The sequence below is a fragment of the Poecilia reticulata genome, linkage group LG2 (genome assembly GCF_000633615.1).
Source record: "Poecilia reticulata strain Guanapo linkage group LG2, Guppy_female_1.0+MT, whole genome shotgun sequence".
NCBI classification, from domain to species: Eukaryota; Metazoa; Chordata; class Actinopteri; order Cyprinodontiformes; family Poeciliidae; genus Poecilia; species Poecilia reticulata.
Genome location: NC_024332.1, coordinates 14,826,421 through 14,842,488, shown reverse-complemented (window position 1 = coordinate 14,842,488; position 16,068 = coordinate 14,826,421). Strand labels below are relative to the sequence as shown.

The 16,068-nt window shown below is 41.5% G+C and overlaps 1 protein-coding gene across 2 annotated transcripts in view; it reads right to left on the bottom strand.

Moving 5' to 3' along the window:
• Nucleotides 1-16,068, bottom strand: part of klf7b (Kruppel like factor 7b) — an 86,655-nt gene that overhangs the window by 14,575 nt on the left and 56,012 nt on the right. For both annotated transcript variants that reach the window (XM_008432712.2, XM_008432718.2), the window contains exon 3: nucleotides 4,857-4,980. In XM_008432712.2, coding sequence (XP_008430934.1) covers nucleotides 4,857-4,980 — 124 coding nt within the window. The remainder of the gene's footprint in view (nucleotides 1-4,856; nucleotides 4,981-16,068) is intronic.

Below are 16,068 nucleotides of genomic sequence, written 5' to 3'. Positions count from 1 at the left end.
TGTCTCAACAGCGCCCCCTTGAAGATTTTAAATAATCAGCCCCAAGCCATTCTTTAACCTAGAATTATGAAACTTGGTACACTTCTGTAGCGTGTCAGGACCTACAAAAAAGCCTCTTGGAGCCATGGTCCAAACCCAACAGAAAGTCGGCCATTTTGGATTAAATTCGCCATTTGCTGTTTTTCACAGACGTATTTGATCTAACTCCTCCTACAGCGTTTGACATACAGACTTCAAACTCAGTGAGCAAAGAGTTCAGACATTAAAGGTCTAAAGTTATCACAGGAATTTTTGTATGTCAAAGCATGTGGGCGTGGCTAAGTGCCAAACTTTGACTATTCACCATAAAACCCAAAGTGACATAACTTCCACATACAAGGTAACAACTGCTTCAGACTTCCTATGTCTCACTACTGACCTACCCTCATGGTCAGATGATGAAGTAACCTTAGCTCCGCCCACTTTTAACAGGAATTCAGCTGTTTTTTCTACTGTATGTCTTATTTTTACTGAGTAATACATATGGAATTAATCTTCTACCACCTGACATAATATSACCTGATGATGAACTGTGAGGATGAACTCTGACTCATGGGGGCGTGGCCAACTGTCTGTCCTTCGCCATATGCATACAACTGTCTCTGAATCACACACGCATCTTCCGATTGGCACCAAACTGGATATGTTTGACCTGTGCTAAATGCTAAAGAGCCCAACGGGTTTGAATTGTGATTTTACTCTACAGCGCCCCCTAGACTATCCCATCATCAATATCACCTCTCTACATCGACCGGTCTGCTCAAAATTTGTGGTGTGTCCTCAGGGAACCATGCTGAAGTGAACGGTGCGAACTGCCTGGCGGACGCGCGCCTCAACTGTGCCAAAGGGTACGCGGTGGCAGGCGGGCGGCGGTGCTGGGTCCCCCGCGGTGGCTATAGGCCGGAGCGGCGCTTGGCTGCTCGGGCCGCTTGAGGCTCCGCGGAGCTTTAATTATTATTGTTTTTGTTGTTTTAGCAATGGCAGCAGGTTCCAGGGATCGGCTGAAACCACATGGTGCAGACAGAACGCGGCTGGACGCGTTGAGGCCTTAGAGTAAACAATGAGCGCATTTACAGCTGAACTCTGCTCTCTGTTGTCTCAGGGTCTACTGTTTCCTTTTAGCTCCCAGCCAGCCATGTGGTACCTACTGTAACACCTTCACTGATCTCTCTGCATGTGTGTGTCTGTGTGTGTGTGTGGCTGGACAGATGGCCGTGCCAGTTACTGTGTCACTGTTGGAAAGGGGGGGCGTAGCGGCTACTCCAGCTGGTAACCTCCCACTCTCAATCTCCTGAAACACACACAGATTTCCTTCTTAGCTTCCTTTCTTCATCTTGACTAAATTTTTTTCTACTTCTTTTTCGTTTTTTGTTCTCCCCCTACCCCATCACTCCTCCTTGCTCCTCCACAGAAACATCGGGGGGTCTTTGCTTGATTAGTCAGAATTAATAACATACTTGTGTGTGGGCGTGTGTGTGTGTGTGTCCTCTGGGGAAATACTGTCAGACTGAACATTTTATCAAATTTTAACTTCTCTGGCCGCCACCTTTTGCTATTCTCATGGTAATATTTGCTGGACTCCTCCCACCACAGATGTACTTTAGCATTTGTGTGAATTATGCGAAACTCTTGACTCTATTAAGCATATTTTAATGTATTTTTGGAATTTAAGCACAGAAAAAAAACTTATGAGGCTGCCTATGTGATATTATTATGAGAACACAAGACAATTACACCAGAAAGCTTCACTTTGATGTTTTGTAAAATAGACAAAAATGTTTAATGTCAGATGAGCATCCACAACAAAAAAACTTCCTGGAAAATCTAAGGAGATGAATTTATGTCACAGAGAGAAAAAGAAATATTCAGAGATTTTTCTCTTAATTTTGAGGGGGGGGATTAAAAAAAGTCAGCCGTAATCTGTGCTAATCTGTCTCTTCTCATCCACATCGAAAGGAATCAGCTGAGGTGGCTGGAGAATTTGACAAAGATCCCTCCTCAGTGCATTTCTCTGCAGATTGTCACTCGGGCTTCCAAATGAACCCGATGACCCCGTGACCTGACCTGGCCTGCTCTGCATGTAGGGTGAATTCATCTCCGAGTAGAAATGCTGGAATGTTTCAGGTCAGAGAATAGCGGAAGCCCAGCATTTGTATAACGTTTAAATTTTGAAGTTGAACGACTTAAATGTGTGGGGAAAAAAAAGAATAAAGTATCGATTAAAGCCAAAATCTATTACATCAAACAAGCCGTTTTTGCCACAGTTGTAAATCTGTGTGTATATATTTATCCATGCAACGCAAAATGACTTTGCATTTCTTTTGTTTTTTCTTTTTTCCAAACAGGATCTAATGCAGCCCCAGCTCCCAGCCTGGATTAGACGCTTCCAGCAGGTTTCTTTGGGGGTTTACGTGTTAAACCAAAACTAGAGGGAACCCACAACAGCCAATTACACTCTCTCTCTCTTGGGTGAAAGTTGGTGTGTGTGAAATAAATTGGAAGGTAGCGCAGGCACACACACACATGCACACACACACAGAGTGGGAGTGCATGTTCAAGTGGAGCTGGCATCTGGTGCCACTCAATTAGCTGCGACCTGCTTGCCAATAGCCTGAATCCATTTAACAAGGGCATGAGTAAGCACACATGGATACAAACACACACACACACGCACACGCACACACACACACACACACACACACACACACACACACACACACACACACACACCTCCAACCTTGAGGAGCAAAAACTAAAAACAGTGACAATGTGACTCACAAACACAGCTCCAGCTTTCAGTCTTTCAGTCTGCCTTTGGTTCAAAAAAAAAAAGAAAAAAAAAAGAAAAGAATACACACACCCTCCCGTCAGCTTCGGCTTTGTTTTCCTTTAAATTGGACCGGACACGAGTCAGTGCAACAAACAAATTGATTCAGGATCGATTGGGAAAGCACAGTCTCAAAAGCCAATACATCTGCAGTCAATTTTCCTGCGCAAACCTGCCTCACACCCACGTCTTTCTTTCTCTCCCTTTCGAAATATAAATCCGCTAAGAACTAACTTAATTTAGAGTAATAGCATTCCTTATCACTAAATTGACTACACCATGAGCTGTAGTGTTGAATATTTATCACTCTTCCAAGATAAAAAAATCTCCCCCCCGTCTGCTCCTTCGCAGCTGCTAAAGGCGCACAGCCTCTCTTAAGGAAACGTTCACAATTCAAAACAACTAATTTGCAATATTTTGTTTATTAAGAAAAAAAACTTGATCTCTCTTGTGTGCAAAAAAAAAAAAAAAAAAAAAGGGGGGTGGGGGGAAGAAGAAATTTGTTATGGATCATTACAATCCCCGAGCGCCACATGTGACGCCTGTAGATTGAGGCTGGATGAAAAATGTTGTTTTATTTATCATTTGTCAAAGAAGCTGTCTGATTCCCTGCTGCTTTGAATGCATTAAAAACCAATGTTCAGAGGCAGCGTCGACAGAGAGAAAGGCTGTCGTACAGCGATGTGACAGCAAACTGCTCCCATCATTCTTCCGCTATAACAAACAGAGATGAAGTAAAATGAGAAACTTAATTTGGAGGCTTATTTGAGCTACTTCAAATGTCAGCTTGAACATGTTTTGTTGCGAGTTAAGTGATGTGGCTTTTTAATTGGCGGAGAGCTGCTGCAAAATGGGAGAAAATGGATGATGCTGTTTCTAAAAACACATGCAGACAGCGTTATCCCCCCACCAACGCAAACCAAACATAATTGCGATTGGGAGAAAACAAAACTTAGAAATGGTTTAAAGGTTGATTTTTTTTTATTCTAAATAAAATCTTGATAGTCAAGTAAAGGCTGAAATTTGACCACATACTTTGGTCAGATTGGTTGGAGAGAAAGATAAGGTGTAAAGTTTAGGTCTGCGCCATTCTAACACAGAAATATGCTTTCAATGTGGCTCTGGCTACATCTTTAAGGTCATTGTCCCACACTTTACTTCAGGGGAGAATCCCTACAGCATGACCCGGCCACCATCATGTCTCACAAAGGGTAATGTACAGTGTTGGTTAAAATATAGACTTTAGACCAGCAAGTTAGATTTTGGTCTAAACCAACCAAATCTCCTCCTTCCATTGGTTTATCATGCCTTTACATGGCTTGTGGTATAAAGTGGATTTGTTATGATTTTCTTTCTCTTGGTAATTTTATAATTGGGGAATCTGCTTTTAAATTTTTGATGACCAGCTTAACTCTTATCATTCACTGTGATTAGGGCTGCACCAATTGTAGTTTTCTGGCCGATCACCGATTTCTGATCTATTAAAAATCCTGACCTGCCGATTCCGATTTTGGCCAATACCATTTTCTTTTGTCTAAAATGATGCTAAATACAGCAAGAAAGCTGATGAGTTACCAACAATGAGACGACTATTGTTAACTGCAAACATGACCTGGGTTTGTAGGCGGTCCAGAGCTCGATCAGGCATTCACACCCTCCCAAACAAACTGGACTTTTTAGACAAACGAATTGGAGTTCGATTAAAGCAGAGAAAAAGGAACTCCTTCCACTTCCCAATCAAAGTCTACTGATGTTGTCCTTCACAAAAAAAATCCCACTAAAATACATTAAAGTGTCAGTTTCTAAAGTGACAAAATGCAAAAAGGACATGAAAACCGTCAGGAGGAAGGAAATGGGTCTCAAATTGACCCACTTACCCTCCAGTTGCAGGATAAACATTGATCCTTGTTACCTTAAGACGTTGTACAAATGCAAACGGTGCTGTGTGCTTGGTAGTGATCTGTGCGAATGAAAGGAAGTGAGTGTTTACCTGTCGCAGTGGTTGCACTTGAATGGCTTCGCTCCGGTGTGTTTGCGGTAGTGTCGCGTCAGCTCGTCGCTGCGGGCAAAGCGCCACTCGCAGCCCTCCCATGAGCACTTATAGGGCTTCTCACCTGACAGCGAGGAAAGGGAGAAAAAGAGCAGAAGGTGTCACATTTTATTACAATTTCTACATCTAATTTCACACGTCTAAACTACAGCTGTTCACTAATATGCAGGTTACCACCCCTAGGTTTTTCTCCAAAAACACACACACACACTGCTACCCAGCCCAGGGGCGGCCAAGCAGAGCAGTTTTACACAACAGCCATTTTAATGAGCCAACACACTCAATTAGCTGTAAATGAAGTCTTTCAGCACTGCAGCATGTTAATTCATAATCCCAAATTCACCCTGAAATGAATCTCGTTTTGTTCCCTTTATTACCACACCTCCGCCCATCCATGCACAAGAACACACAGACACGCACACACACACACCCAGAGGAGTGAGGTGGTAGTGGAGGGAGTTTGTGTGTGAGGGGGGCTGAAATGTAAATGAAGTTTCATCCTCCAGTTCACCAGATGGGAGAAGAGATGGTCTATTGTTCTCAGCCTGTAGTTATCTCACCATGATAGAAAGCCTTCCAGCTGTGTGTGTGCGTGTGCGTGTGTGTGTGTGTGTGTGTGTGTGTGTGTGTGTGTGTGTGTGTGTGTGNGTGTGTGTGTGTGTGTGTGTGTGTGTGTGTGTGTGTGTGTGTGTGTGTGTGTGTGTGTGTGTGTGGCATGAAGGAGCAGGCTGTCTTCAGATGGGACCTGATGATGTGTCTCTGTGTGAAGCATTTTCTCTTGCGAGTGCAAAGTGTTGGGTCAGATGAGGTAGCAGTTAATCTGGACTTCAACTCAGAAACTAAYAGCACAAACAAAAAGTGAGGAGAAGAAATATAATTTAGTTTTACTCCTGTAATTAAAAAAAACCAAAACCATTTTGATATTAAGTATAATAATTATAGACATAATAACATGCTGCAGTTTTCAAGAAGGTCAAAAATATTGGTACAATTTATTTTGGATTTAACTGGCTGGACAGTGACTTATCAAAAAAGGACATTGCAACACATTTGGACTAAATTAAATCATTTTAAATTGGCAAATGTCATAATAGATAAAAATCTCCTGAAAATCTACTGGGAAGTTGTTTTTGAGATGTGGTTCAGCAGAATTGTTAAAATAAAAAAATGTAATAATAAAGCAGGCCTGGACAAAAGGGATAATGCTGCAACTGGTAATTATCACTTTTGACTGCTGTCTCATTAAGATTTCAGAGTAAAACTTATTTCTTTCCCAGTCTAATGCAATCGGATGTATAAAATGTGTAAAAGTGCAACCATTTTGAGGTTAATTCACCCCTTTAATGGATCAGACTCCATTTCATATAATTTGCTCCTTGCTCACTTGTGTTTCTTTCCTGTAAATAAACTATTTGCGTACAATTACTTAAACCGTGTGTATGCATTCATCTTTTCACTGTATCTATGCAAATGACCCAATAATGGCTTAAATCCTGCATATAATTAAATTCAAACTATTTCATTATCTGATATATTATTATTCAAAAAATCTTGTATAACACTGTCTATTAATTTAGACTTTTAACTCCTTTTTCTGGGCCACTTAAACTCACAAAATGAGTCTAAATGAGTCAAAAAGCCTTATTTTCTAATGGGAGACAATTAGTAGCAGAGTATTGAAAATTACTTTAAATAGTTGGTTGTTAAAGCGGGAACAAAATGTCCTTCGGAGCCATGAATTGATGCATGGTCAGAACAAAATGGTCAGCAACTGAAAAAGTTGAGAAAATCAAAACTTCGAGAGTAAAGAGAGGCAAAAGGGAAAATCACCAAGCTTGTATACGGAGATAGATAAATAAATAAACAGCTCTTTACTTCCTCATCAATATAAATGCAACAAAGTGTTTGTTTGGCTTGTGAATGTTGAATCGATCTGAGCAACAAAGACGTAAATATATTCAAATATTGCATTTTTAAACCAAGGAGGAACAGGCAGATAGGTTTTCGACTTTTTCACCCACAGCTCAACTAAATGACAAACAAAAAATATTTCCCACAAATACAATACGTAAACCTGGATCACAAAATAATATTTTTAAGTCCAACAGTCCTCAGCTTCCTTTAAATTCAATCGCACAAAGTTACAAAACTTGACTTGCGAGAGCTGAAGACTCTTGGCTCAAATGTATTTCCATACAAAGGCTCTACATTATAGTCAAACAGCAAAATGACCATTTAAATTAACTATATTTGAAATATTGACCAGAAAAGAGTCATAACCTGACGGACCCTTGATGTTCCTGGCTGTGGTTCCTGTAATCGGGGCCTTAATGAGTCCTAATGGGCAGTGATGTGGCGGCTTACAGTCAGTTAGCCAGATGTCCCACCAGCCCCTCTTCTCCTTTCATAGCACACATCAATCCTCTTAAGAAGACAAACATGCACACATTCACAGCTGAGTGGAGCTAATGTGGTCTGAAGCATTAGGAAACATGTTGAAAAGCCAAACATTCGCAATAAAAAAGCTTTTTGCCCACAAGTGATTCAGTTGTTAAATGGAACTGGGTTTTTCACCCCCCACATTAAAGACAGAATGGAAATAAAAACTGTCAGCGCACGCTAAAGGACTCTGTTCCCTGCAGAACATTAGTTTGATCTGCAATACAAGGTGGTGTGATGTCTGATGTTATTATCAGAGATTATAAATTAGTGACCAGGTTTTAACCTCTAATTTTATCTGCTGACACCGACTGTAGCTAATTCTCATTTTCAGCGCTAAAATATTGGAAGATATGAGAACAGCATTCCAGCGTTTCTACTGAGCACTTATTTATTTACATTAAGAGCAAAAGTAACATCCCACAGTGTATAAGAGAAGTGTCACTGTAAACAGGATTATTATTTTATTGTGAATCAAAGATAAAATGATGGTTGATATTTTGAACAGTTCATCATGTTGTGCTAGCAGTTAGCTTGATTGGGGCAGATAGCATCCCTAAAACTGTAGCGTGTGTTATTATATTAATGTAAACCTAAGATAAAATGATTCAGTGGTTGATATTTTGAACAGTTTATCATGTTATGCTCGAAAACATGATACAGATAGCTCCAATCAAGCTAGCAATTAGCTTGATTGGGGCAGCTAGCATCCCTAAAACTGTAGCATGTGAGGATTCTGTAGCCTTAATTTAGCTCAGATTTACAAAAAGCTGCCAACATTTCCAAACTCAATATAAACTCAAATGATAAATCAGCTTTGTTGAACCGCAATCAGCCTTCCTGTTATCATTTGAAGGTCTTGCTCTCTGCTTAACTGAACTGCAGAAATATCCTATCATGTCTTAAAGTACAGTTTCTTTTAAAATAGATTCTTCCCTTTAAAGCAGTGTTTCTCAACCCTGGTCCTCACCGCCCCCCTGCTCTGCATGTTTTAGATGTGCCTCTATTCCAGAACAGCTGATTCAAATGATTGCATGACCATCAAGTGCTGCAGAGGCCTGTTAATCACCCAGAGATACAATTCAGGTGGCAGAAGGGAAACACCTAAACCATGCAGGACAGGTGGGTGGTGAGAACCAGGGTTGAGAAATACTGCTTTAAACCTTTCTCTACTTCCAGCAATGTCATTTTAAGTCCCACACAGGAACTGAAAATCACTAACTTTTAGTATGCCTCACTGAGTAATTCTCTCCACGCTCAAGGGTGTTGATAGTTTGACCACGTAATTAACAACTTAAATATGGTTCATTCAACAACCAGAAAAAGGTACATTTTTGATTTTTTTGACCAGCTGAACACCGGGGTCTTGGCTGACCAAGCTGAAAATGGTTTCAGTCGCCACCTAAATGTAGCTTAATCTCTTACTTACTATTATAGAAATAAATCAGGCCACCAGAAACTTTGTTGTTGGCAGGATTATCAGTTAAATACCTAAAAAAAAATAAAGAAACACAAAGTAACACTCTGAACAAACAACTCCTGTTGTTTTGTCGCAGTGGAACAAGACGTCAAAGAAACAAAGAGTGGGGGAAAAAAGCACCAGACCGTAACCTCTTCATTTCACTGTAACAGGAAAAGGAAACTACCTGTCAACTCTGAACTGCTTTAGTAAACTGTAACGCCGCTGATTTCACATTCAAACCATCAGGATAGACGACACCGACCGAAAAACTACACCTGCCCACTCTTCAGCTTTGACAGCGAGGTGATGCAACGGAGCGTAAAAGGTGATGTTGAACAGGAACACCGCACTGTGAATGATTGGCCCTTTTCTTCCCTTTATTTCCCCACAGTTTGCCTGTTTCTTTGATCGGAGACGACTTTTATCTGCAGACACAACACGGCTGTGGTTGCTCTCGGACTAAATTATCTACGCATCACGAGCTGCACTCGCCTGGATTTCCATATTCAAATTCTCCCCGTCGTTCTCTCATGCAGTCTGTAGCCGACTTCGACAACCGGGATCGGGGCTTTTATTGCCGCCTTATTGCGCTCTTTAGGTGACAGGTGATTCCTGTGACACCGCTTTTATTTTGGCTGGTGTTGTGCGAATATGGATTTTGAATAAAATATTCTGTATTATTGGGTCGCAGGGAAAGGAACATCTAATTAGTCCCAGGTACCGCGGCGCCATCCCGCTGCTGTCCGTATTTCATTATGACATGCCTCGAATATCTCAGGTGAAATCGCTTTTACAGAGACACAAAGAGTCGTGAATTGACAAACGGGAACTCAGTTTATGTGTCTTAAGTGTGGTTTATGCTGCAAAGGTATATTTAAAAGCGTTTGGAGCAGGCTTGGATTGGTTTCTGGTTAATCATCCATCTTTGTGTTAATAGGTCCATTCAGATTGCTTGTAAAACTATTCCTGCTGCTTAAAGTTCCTTTAAATAGAAAGCAGAGCAATAATCCCTGGTTAATAAAAAGCTAAGCAGCATTCCTGCTTTCCTACCTTGTATGGCCAAAAGAAGAGAAAATTCCTCAAACTTTCTGCCTCGTCAAACAACAAGAAACTCACCGAGTCACCCAAAAAAGAAAGAAGAAAACGGTAATAAAAAGAAAAAGTGAATGTTACGAGAGTTATCGTGCCTCTCGGTAAAATAAACAGCCTCAGACGGGGCGCTACCAAAGCAGGCATCAACGCTAATTAGCTAGCCAACAGGAACCTACTGCACTCCCAACATTGTTTTGCAAACAAAAGGAGAAAAAAAAAATGCATTTTTAATTTTAGATTTTTGTCTCATCTCAAGTTAATTTACCTTCAAATATCTGCAGATCAATAAAAAAAACAGTCCCATGAATCTACTTCTGTATATCAATGCACTGAAACTAATATAACTGTGGACAGAAATATATTTTCATAGCAATAAATATAGAGATCAAGAATATCTATTTACATATCTGGTCAAATAGATATTCTTGATCACATGTAGCAAACTTATTTTTGCTTTAATGCCTTGATATTTTAAAACCGACATACATTAGCAGTCCATGGCTAGCTTAGCGGCATCTTTAAATCCTTAAAATTAGCTCAAAATACCAAAGTCACTACCACCGCCGACATTAACTGGACGAATTGGAAAAACTATTTTGGTATGGATGATTATTCAGTCTTTTATAGAATAAGAAAAATGCACTATAAACAGACAACACGTCTCCCCTTCCCTAGAGTCCAGCGCCTTACATCACTGGATCTGACGCTTGGTGACGTAAGACTTTGAGTTCTTCGGTTCATGGAAACCCACCGTGTGTCAACGCGCTGTTCTTGACCGAACTGCCAAGTCACATAAAGTTTAGAGGCCTTTAGCTGTTAGCTTTGCAGGAAGCTAGCAACCACTTGGAGCTCAGAATCCCAGCATCCAGTTGTTGTTATTCTCATTTGCTTCCACTTTGTTAGAATATCTCCAGTATTTTACTATGTAGGATTTCATGGATGCACAGACAGCATCCTGTTGTAGTGCCAAGCTAAAATTCATTGATCTCCTGCGAGTGCCTCATTCATCTCCGGTTGTTTGTGTGTTTGGAGAAGCTTTCAATGTGTTGTGCAACCTAGTGGACATTAACTTATTAAATCAGAACTGGCTTATTCTATGCTGAGCTGAATTTGTTAAGAGACAAATTCAGTTTACGAGTTTTGCTGTGAAAAATATCCAATGTTTCTATTAGGACCGCATTGGACCTGCAAAAAAACAAATTATGCAAAACTCGTCAACAAACCATGGACAGGAATATTAGTCTGTGAAACCAATCTGACTATTTAAAACAAAGCTTGTGTTTCTGAAAGCTTCACATTGTTTATCTAAACAAAAGAGGAGATGCCAGAAGCTTAAATATGTTTTAAATATCTTTTAAATTCCTTGTCCCAGTATGCGTCGTCCTGTCCCAGGAGCTGAACTCAGTAGAGTCACTATTTCCGTTAAGTGCTGAAACATTACAATACAGTAACAAGAAACCAAAAATAAACAATTTAGCTCATGTTTGTGATTGAATAAGGTAATTTTCAACTTCCTGTAAAGACACTGAAATCTGTACAGTTCCACGTTTTGTTTCGAGAGGAGAGTAATCCTTTTCTACGTCTGTGGAAGAAATGCTATAATCTGCGATTCTACAACAGATTACTTCAAGCCCTGTGAAGAACTGCAGCAAAATCCTCCATGTTCAGCACTTGCATCTGTAAGTGCGAGTCCTCCTACTCACTCCACAAAGTCCTCTCCTCTCTAAGAACTGATATATTCAACCTACAATACCAAAACCACTTGGCAGCTTATCCTTTCCGAGAAATACTCCACCATTAACCTACATGTGTGCGTGTGATAAAGGGAATGTGAGTTGGGGGGGGTTGTGAGGGGCGCAGGTGCCAGACAGGCGGACGTTTCACACCCGTCTCCAGTAATTGGCCAGAGAACCTCATCTTCCTTCAATAGGAGCCCTCTCAAACACACACCGTGAAGACACGCCGACAGACACACACTGTTAGAGGAATGAAGCAAGGCCAGCCTGGGCCTAACGCCACAGCAACCATGACGGCAGCCAATTATAGCACGGCAAGGCAGGGATGCATGATAAAGTCACCTAGCAACTGAGAGAAAGAGAGGAGAGGAGGCTGAGGCGGGGGGGAGGCTGAGAGACAGAGAGACAGATTAACAGGCACGGACAATCCACCAGCCACCAACCAATTATGGAGGAGTGTGATGCAGTTGCTTGGCAACCTAAACTAAATAAGCAATTGGAAGAGAGATGGAAGTTAAAGGGGGGATGCAGAGGAGGGTGAAGGAGGGTTCAGGTGTTGGGGGAGGTCAGCAAGGTGTTACCCCGACTCCACATGAGGTTGGAAGGGTCCCTGCTGCAGGTGGGAGAAGGGGACGGGGGTTAAGCGGAGTTATCACAACAGTGTTTCAACCTGTGAGCCGCATGCCTGAGGATCAGGATTTGCATCACGAACCGCGAAATACATTGAAATGTTTTTAGGGTTAGAGCTAAGAAAACAGTGAAGTCTGCAATGGCTAGAGTCATATAAAATGTCACTTTTTATGACAATATGTACATTTTTGTGTAGATCTGATTTGAATTAATACAAAAAAAATGTAACCATGAGATAAAAATTAAACATGAGCACCGTTTCCATCAAAATAAAGAAAATAATTGCAACTGTCTCTTTGTTAACTGTGATTTACTTTTGATTTTTCATGCAAGCACATGGAAAGTTGTTCAGTCGCTGTTGCTGTTCACCAAAGTGTCCATGCTTGGAAGGTCAAGACCTCTTTGCCACTAATGAAGAAAACTGTATGAAGCTCCAGCATCTACAGCTCTGACGCATTTATTCCTGAACTCTTCCCGAGTTAAAACGTCAGTATTGTCGTTTCTAAATATGAAATTGTTTTCTTTGCGTTATTTGAGGTCTGAAAGCTCTGCATCTTTTTCATTATTCTGTCCATTTCTCATTCTCATCTGCAAATAAATACAACATTTTTGCATGGAATTTCAGGGTCATGTTGTCAGTACTTCATAGAATAAAAGAACAAAGTTCATTTTACTCAATTGTTTACGTATAAACAGACAAAAATCAGAGAAACTGATAACTGGTCTCTTACATTTTTTTGTATCCAGTTTAGATATAAAAAAGATTAATTCACTGAAAACACTGCACCAGTTGTTAAGCACGGCAGTGGCAGCATCATGATGCAGTGCCGTTCTGCTGGCCGTGGAAACAGTACCAAACAAAAAAGACGTAGTAAGAGGAGGAGAACCGCAACAAACATAACCTCAAATAATAACACAGACAGCTGGAAACTAACTGGATGCTCCAGCAGAACTTTGACCTCAAGAATTAAAACATTTTATCACCACAACCACAAATTTATCTGGATTTTAAATGGCACAACGTAGCACGTAACTGTGAAGTGGAAGGAAAATTATCCTCGCTTTTCTTTTTTGCAACGAACCGTTTTTACTATGGATTTATGTTTATCTGTGTTTGTTAATTTGGCAGGCTGTTATCTAAAGCAGCTGGCAAAAGACAGAATAACAACACAGTTGACAGAAGAGCTAATAATAAGCGACTTAGAAGCAGGAACACGAGTCGGACTCCTACAGAACAAAGTGCAGGACAGAAGGAAGCGTGGAAGGAGATGCTCTCTTACGCGCTGGGGGTCTGCAAACGTTTCTTGAAGATGGACAGGACTGACTCTGTTCAGGCAGCGTGCGGTCATCACACTATTGAGGAACGAGCRAGCGTGGAGYGAGGTCACTCATCCAACCGGAGTGACCGAATCATGACATAAGCCTGTGCGAGAGCATTCGAGTAGATGGGTATYGTCCTGTTAAGCACTTTGAGATTAGGAAGAGGGAAGCCGGTCAGAGCTAATGTGAAGACGGATACAGGTCAGGTAAATACAGGTCAGTGCTGCTTGGAGAGAAAGAAAAAAAAAACACTGCTAGAGGCGGTCAGGACCTGAGACGGAGGCAGAGGTTTCCTTTTCTACAACATTCAGATGTCAAAGTTTCCCCCACAATATGCTGCCTTATGTTGGTCTATCTCGTACATTTTTCAACAAAACACAAAAATCTGTGGTTGCAACGTGATAAAATGTGAAAACATTTGACGGATGTGACAGTTCCTGCGAAGTCAGTTTTAAAAAAAAAAGAGAGAAATCCACCCAAAAGTGAGTCGAGTGAGCCAGCCGGAGTCCCAGTGAGAATCTTCTTGATCRCAATCAAATTAATTCGATCAAGCCTCGGCTAGCAGGAGAGTATTTAAAGCCAGACGACATCAAACCGCCACCAAATGTATAATACACCGGCAAYCCAGTCTGCTGATAAACATGATTCTTTCTGTTTTTCCCAGCAACTGCACATTTGTGTYGGAGCGAGGTGCCAGCACCACGAAGCTCACATCTACAACTTCTGACAGTCGGGCACTCCTTCCAACGCAGCTCCTCGCGTCTGCAATGTCGGATGCCAAGTATTTAGTTAAGTGTATCTGTCTCTTTTTTTCTTGTTGGACTGCTCCTCGAATAACAAGGATATGATTAATAGGCTTCCACTGCTTTTAGAGATCCAACCTTATCCAAGAGAGCAGAGGAGGAGAGAGAGGGGGAAAAAAACACTCAAAACTTGGCTTTGGCTCAGAGCATCRCTAATTGGATACTTTAGAGATTTAGCGAATTAATTTCTACCTCCATTAAAGTTGTATTAATGTTACAACTCGGCCTTAATGACGATCCTCACGTAAGGAAAGCCTTTACATCACTCCCGCGTCTCGGAGAAACGGCCGGATCGTAATCGACGCGATGCGCCGGAGYGGCCAGCGCGACGCTCAGTCACCGACAGGCGTGAACGTAATGATGCCTTCAATGGCCTCTGGTGAGTTACAGTAAGAGCAGTAAGGCTGCGCAGGCTTTCTGCAGCTGCTCCTCCCTGTAGGCTCTGCRACGCTAATCCCTGTCTACATGTATGTTCAATGATTTATGGTCATAATAACCCAAAAAGAGGATTAAGCTAATTAAACCGCAGCTCTGTGCTTGTAATGAACACATCGGGAGGGAATACAACGCCCCGCATTTATACCACACACACACACACACACGCACACACACACTGAGAGAGAGAAAGAAAGAAAGAGCTGCAGTGTCTTCAGGGTGTCTGCTTTTTATTTTCCCCAGCAAATGACTCTGCCTTTAAAAGCTAATCGTCGGTTAGCATGACTCGACAGCTGAATCATCTGATTACAGATACTGCAGGCGGCAGTCATGCTTCCAGATGACTAGTAGCTCCATTCTGGATTAATATAATAGAGCTACAGAGGCTGGGGATTTTCCCCCCCACCACCACCACCCCTCAGGTCCTCCAGGTGCAACCATGGAAGTGGAAAAGCAGACCTGAAGCCATGCCGTGGTTTAGGGGTCGCATAAGCATGTAACACGCTGGATTAATGATGCCAAGGTTGCCAGTATTAATACAGCGCATGTCTGCGGGCTGCGTGCTGTGAACCTGGGGAGACTGCTAACACTGGATGATGACAACTGGAGGACATGAAATGCATTAGACGCCATAAATTGATGGTGTAGTTAAAGCTAAAGTTGAATAATGCTAGCTTTGGGCTGTGTGTGTGTGTGKGTGTGTGTGTGTGTGTGKGTGTGKGGGCGCCTGGGACCCATGCGGCTGATCTGTGATGGGCTCAGGCTAAAAGATCAGAGTGGAAAACAGACCAGTGGGTAGCTGAGAACCAGCATGTAACTGGTTAATAGTAAACAAAAAGCAGAAGTATAGATACACTGGCTTTCAGCAAGAGTGTCATAAATGTTTGGTTTTTTTAAGGATGCTTTTTTTTTTCAGTGCCGAATGACTTGAATTTGTTGTGGATTTTCTCAAATCCAAAAAAAGGTTTCAATACATTTACATTCAATAATATTTTAACCCTTTCATGCTTAGTGGTCACTACAGTGGACAGCTGTCTAAAAGACATTTTCTTCTGCTTCTTATGGATTTTTATGTTATAAATGCACACAGACCACTGAAGTGGACACTAATGCATCATAAAATACACCATCAACTACTGGCCATCAGCTGCAAATGCAAGAAATTATCTTTGTTAAATCCAATATGGCCAAAAGCCTGCTGACCGACCCGGTCCCTCCTTCTACTGTAGACGACT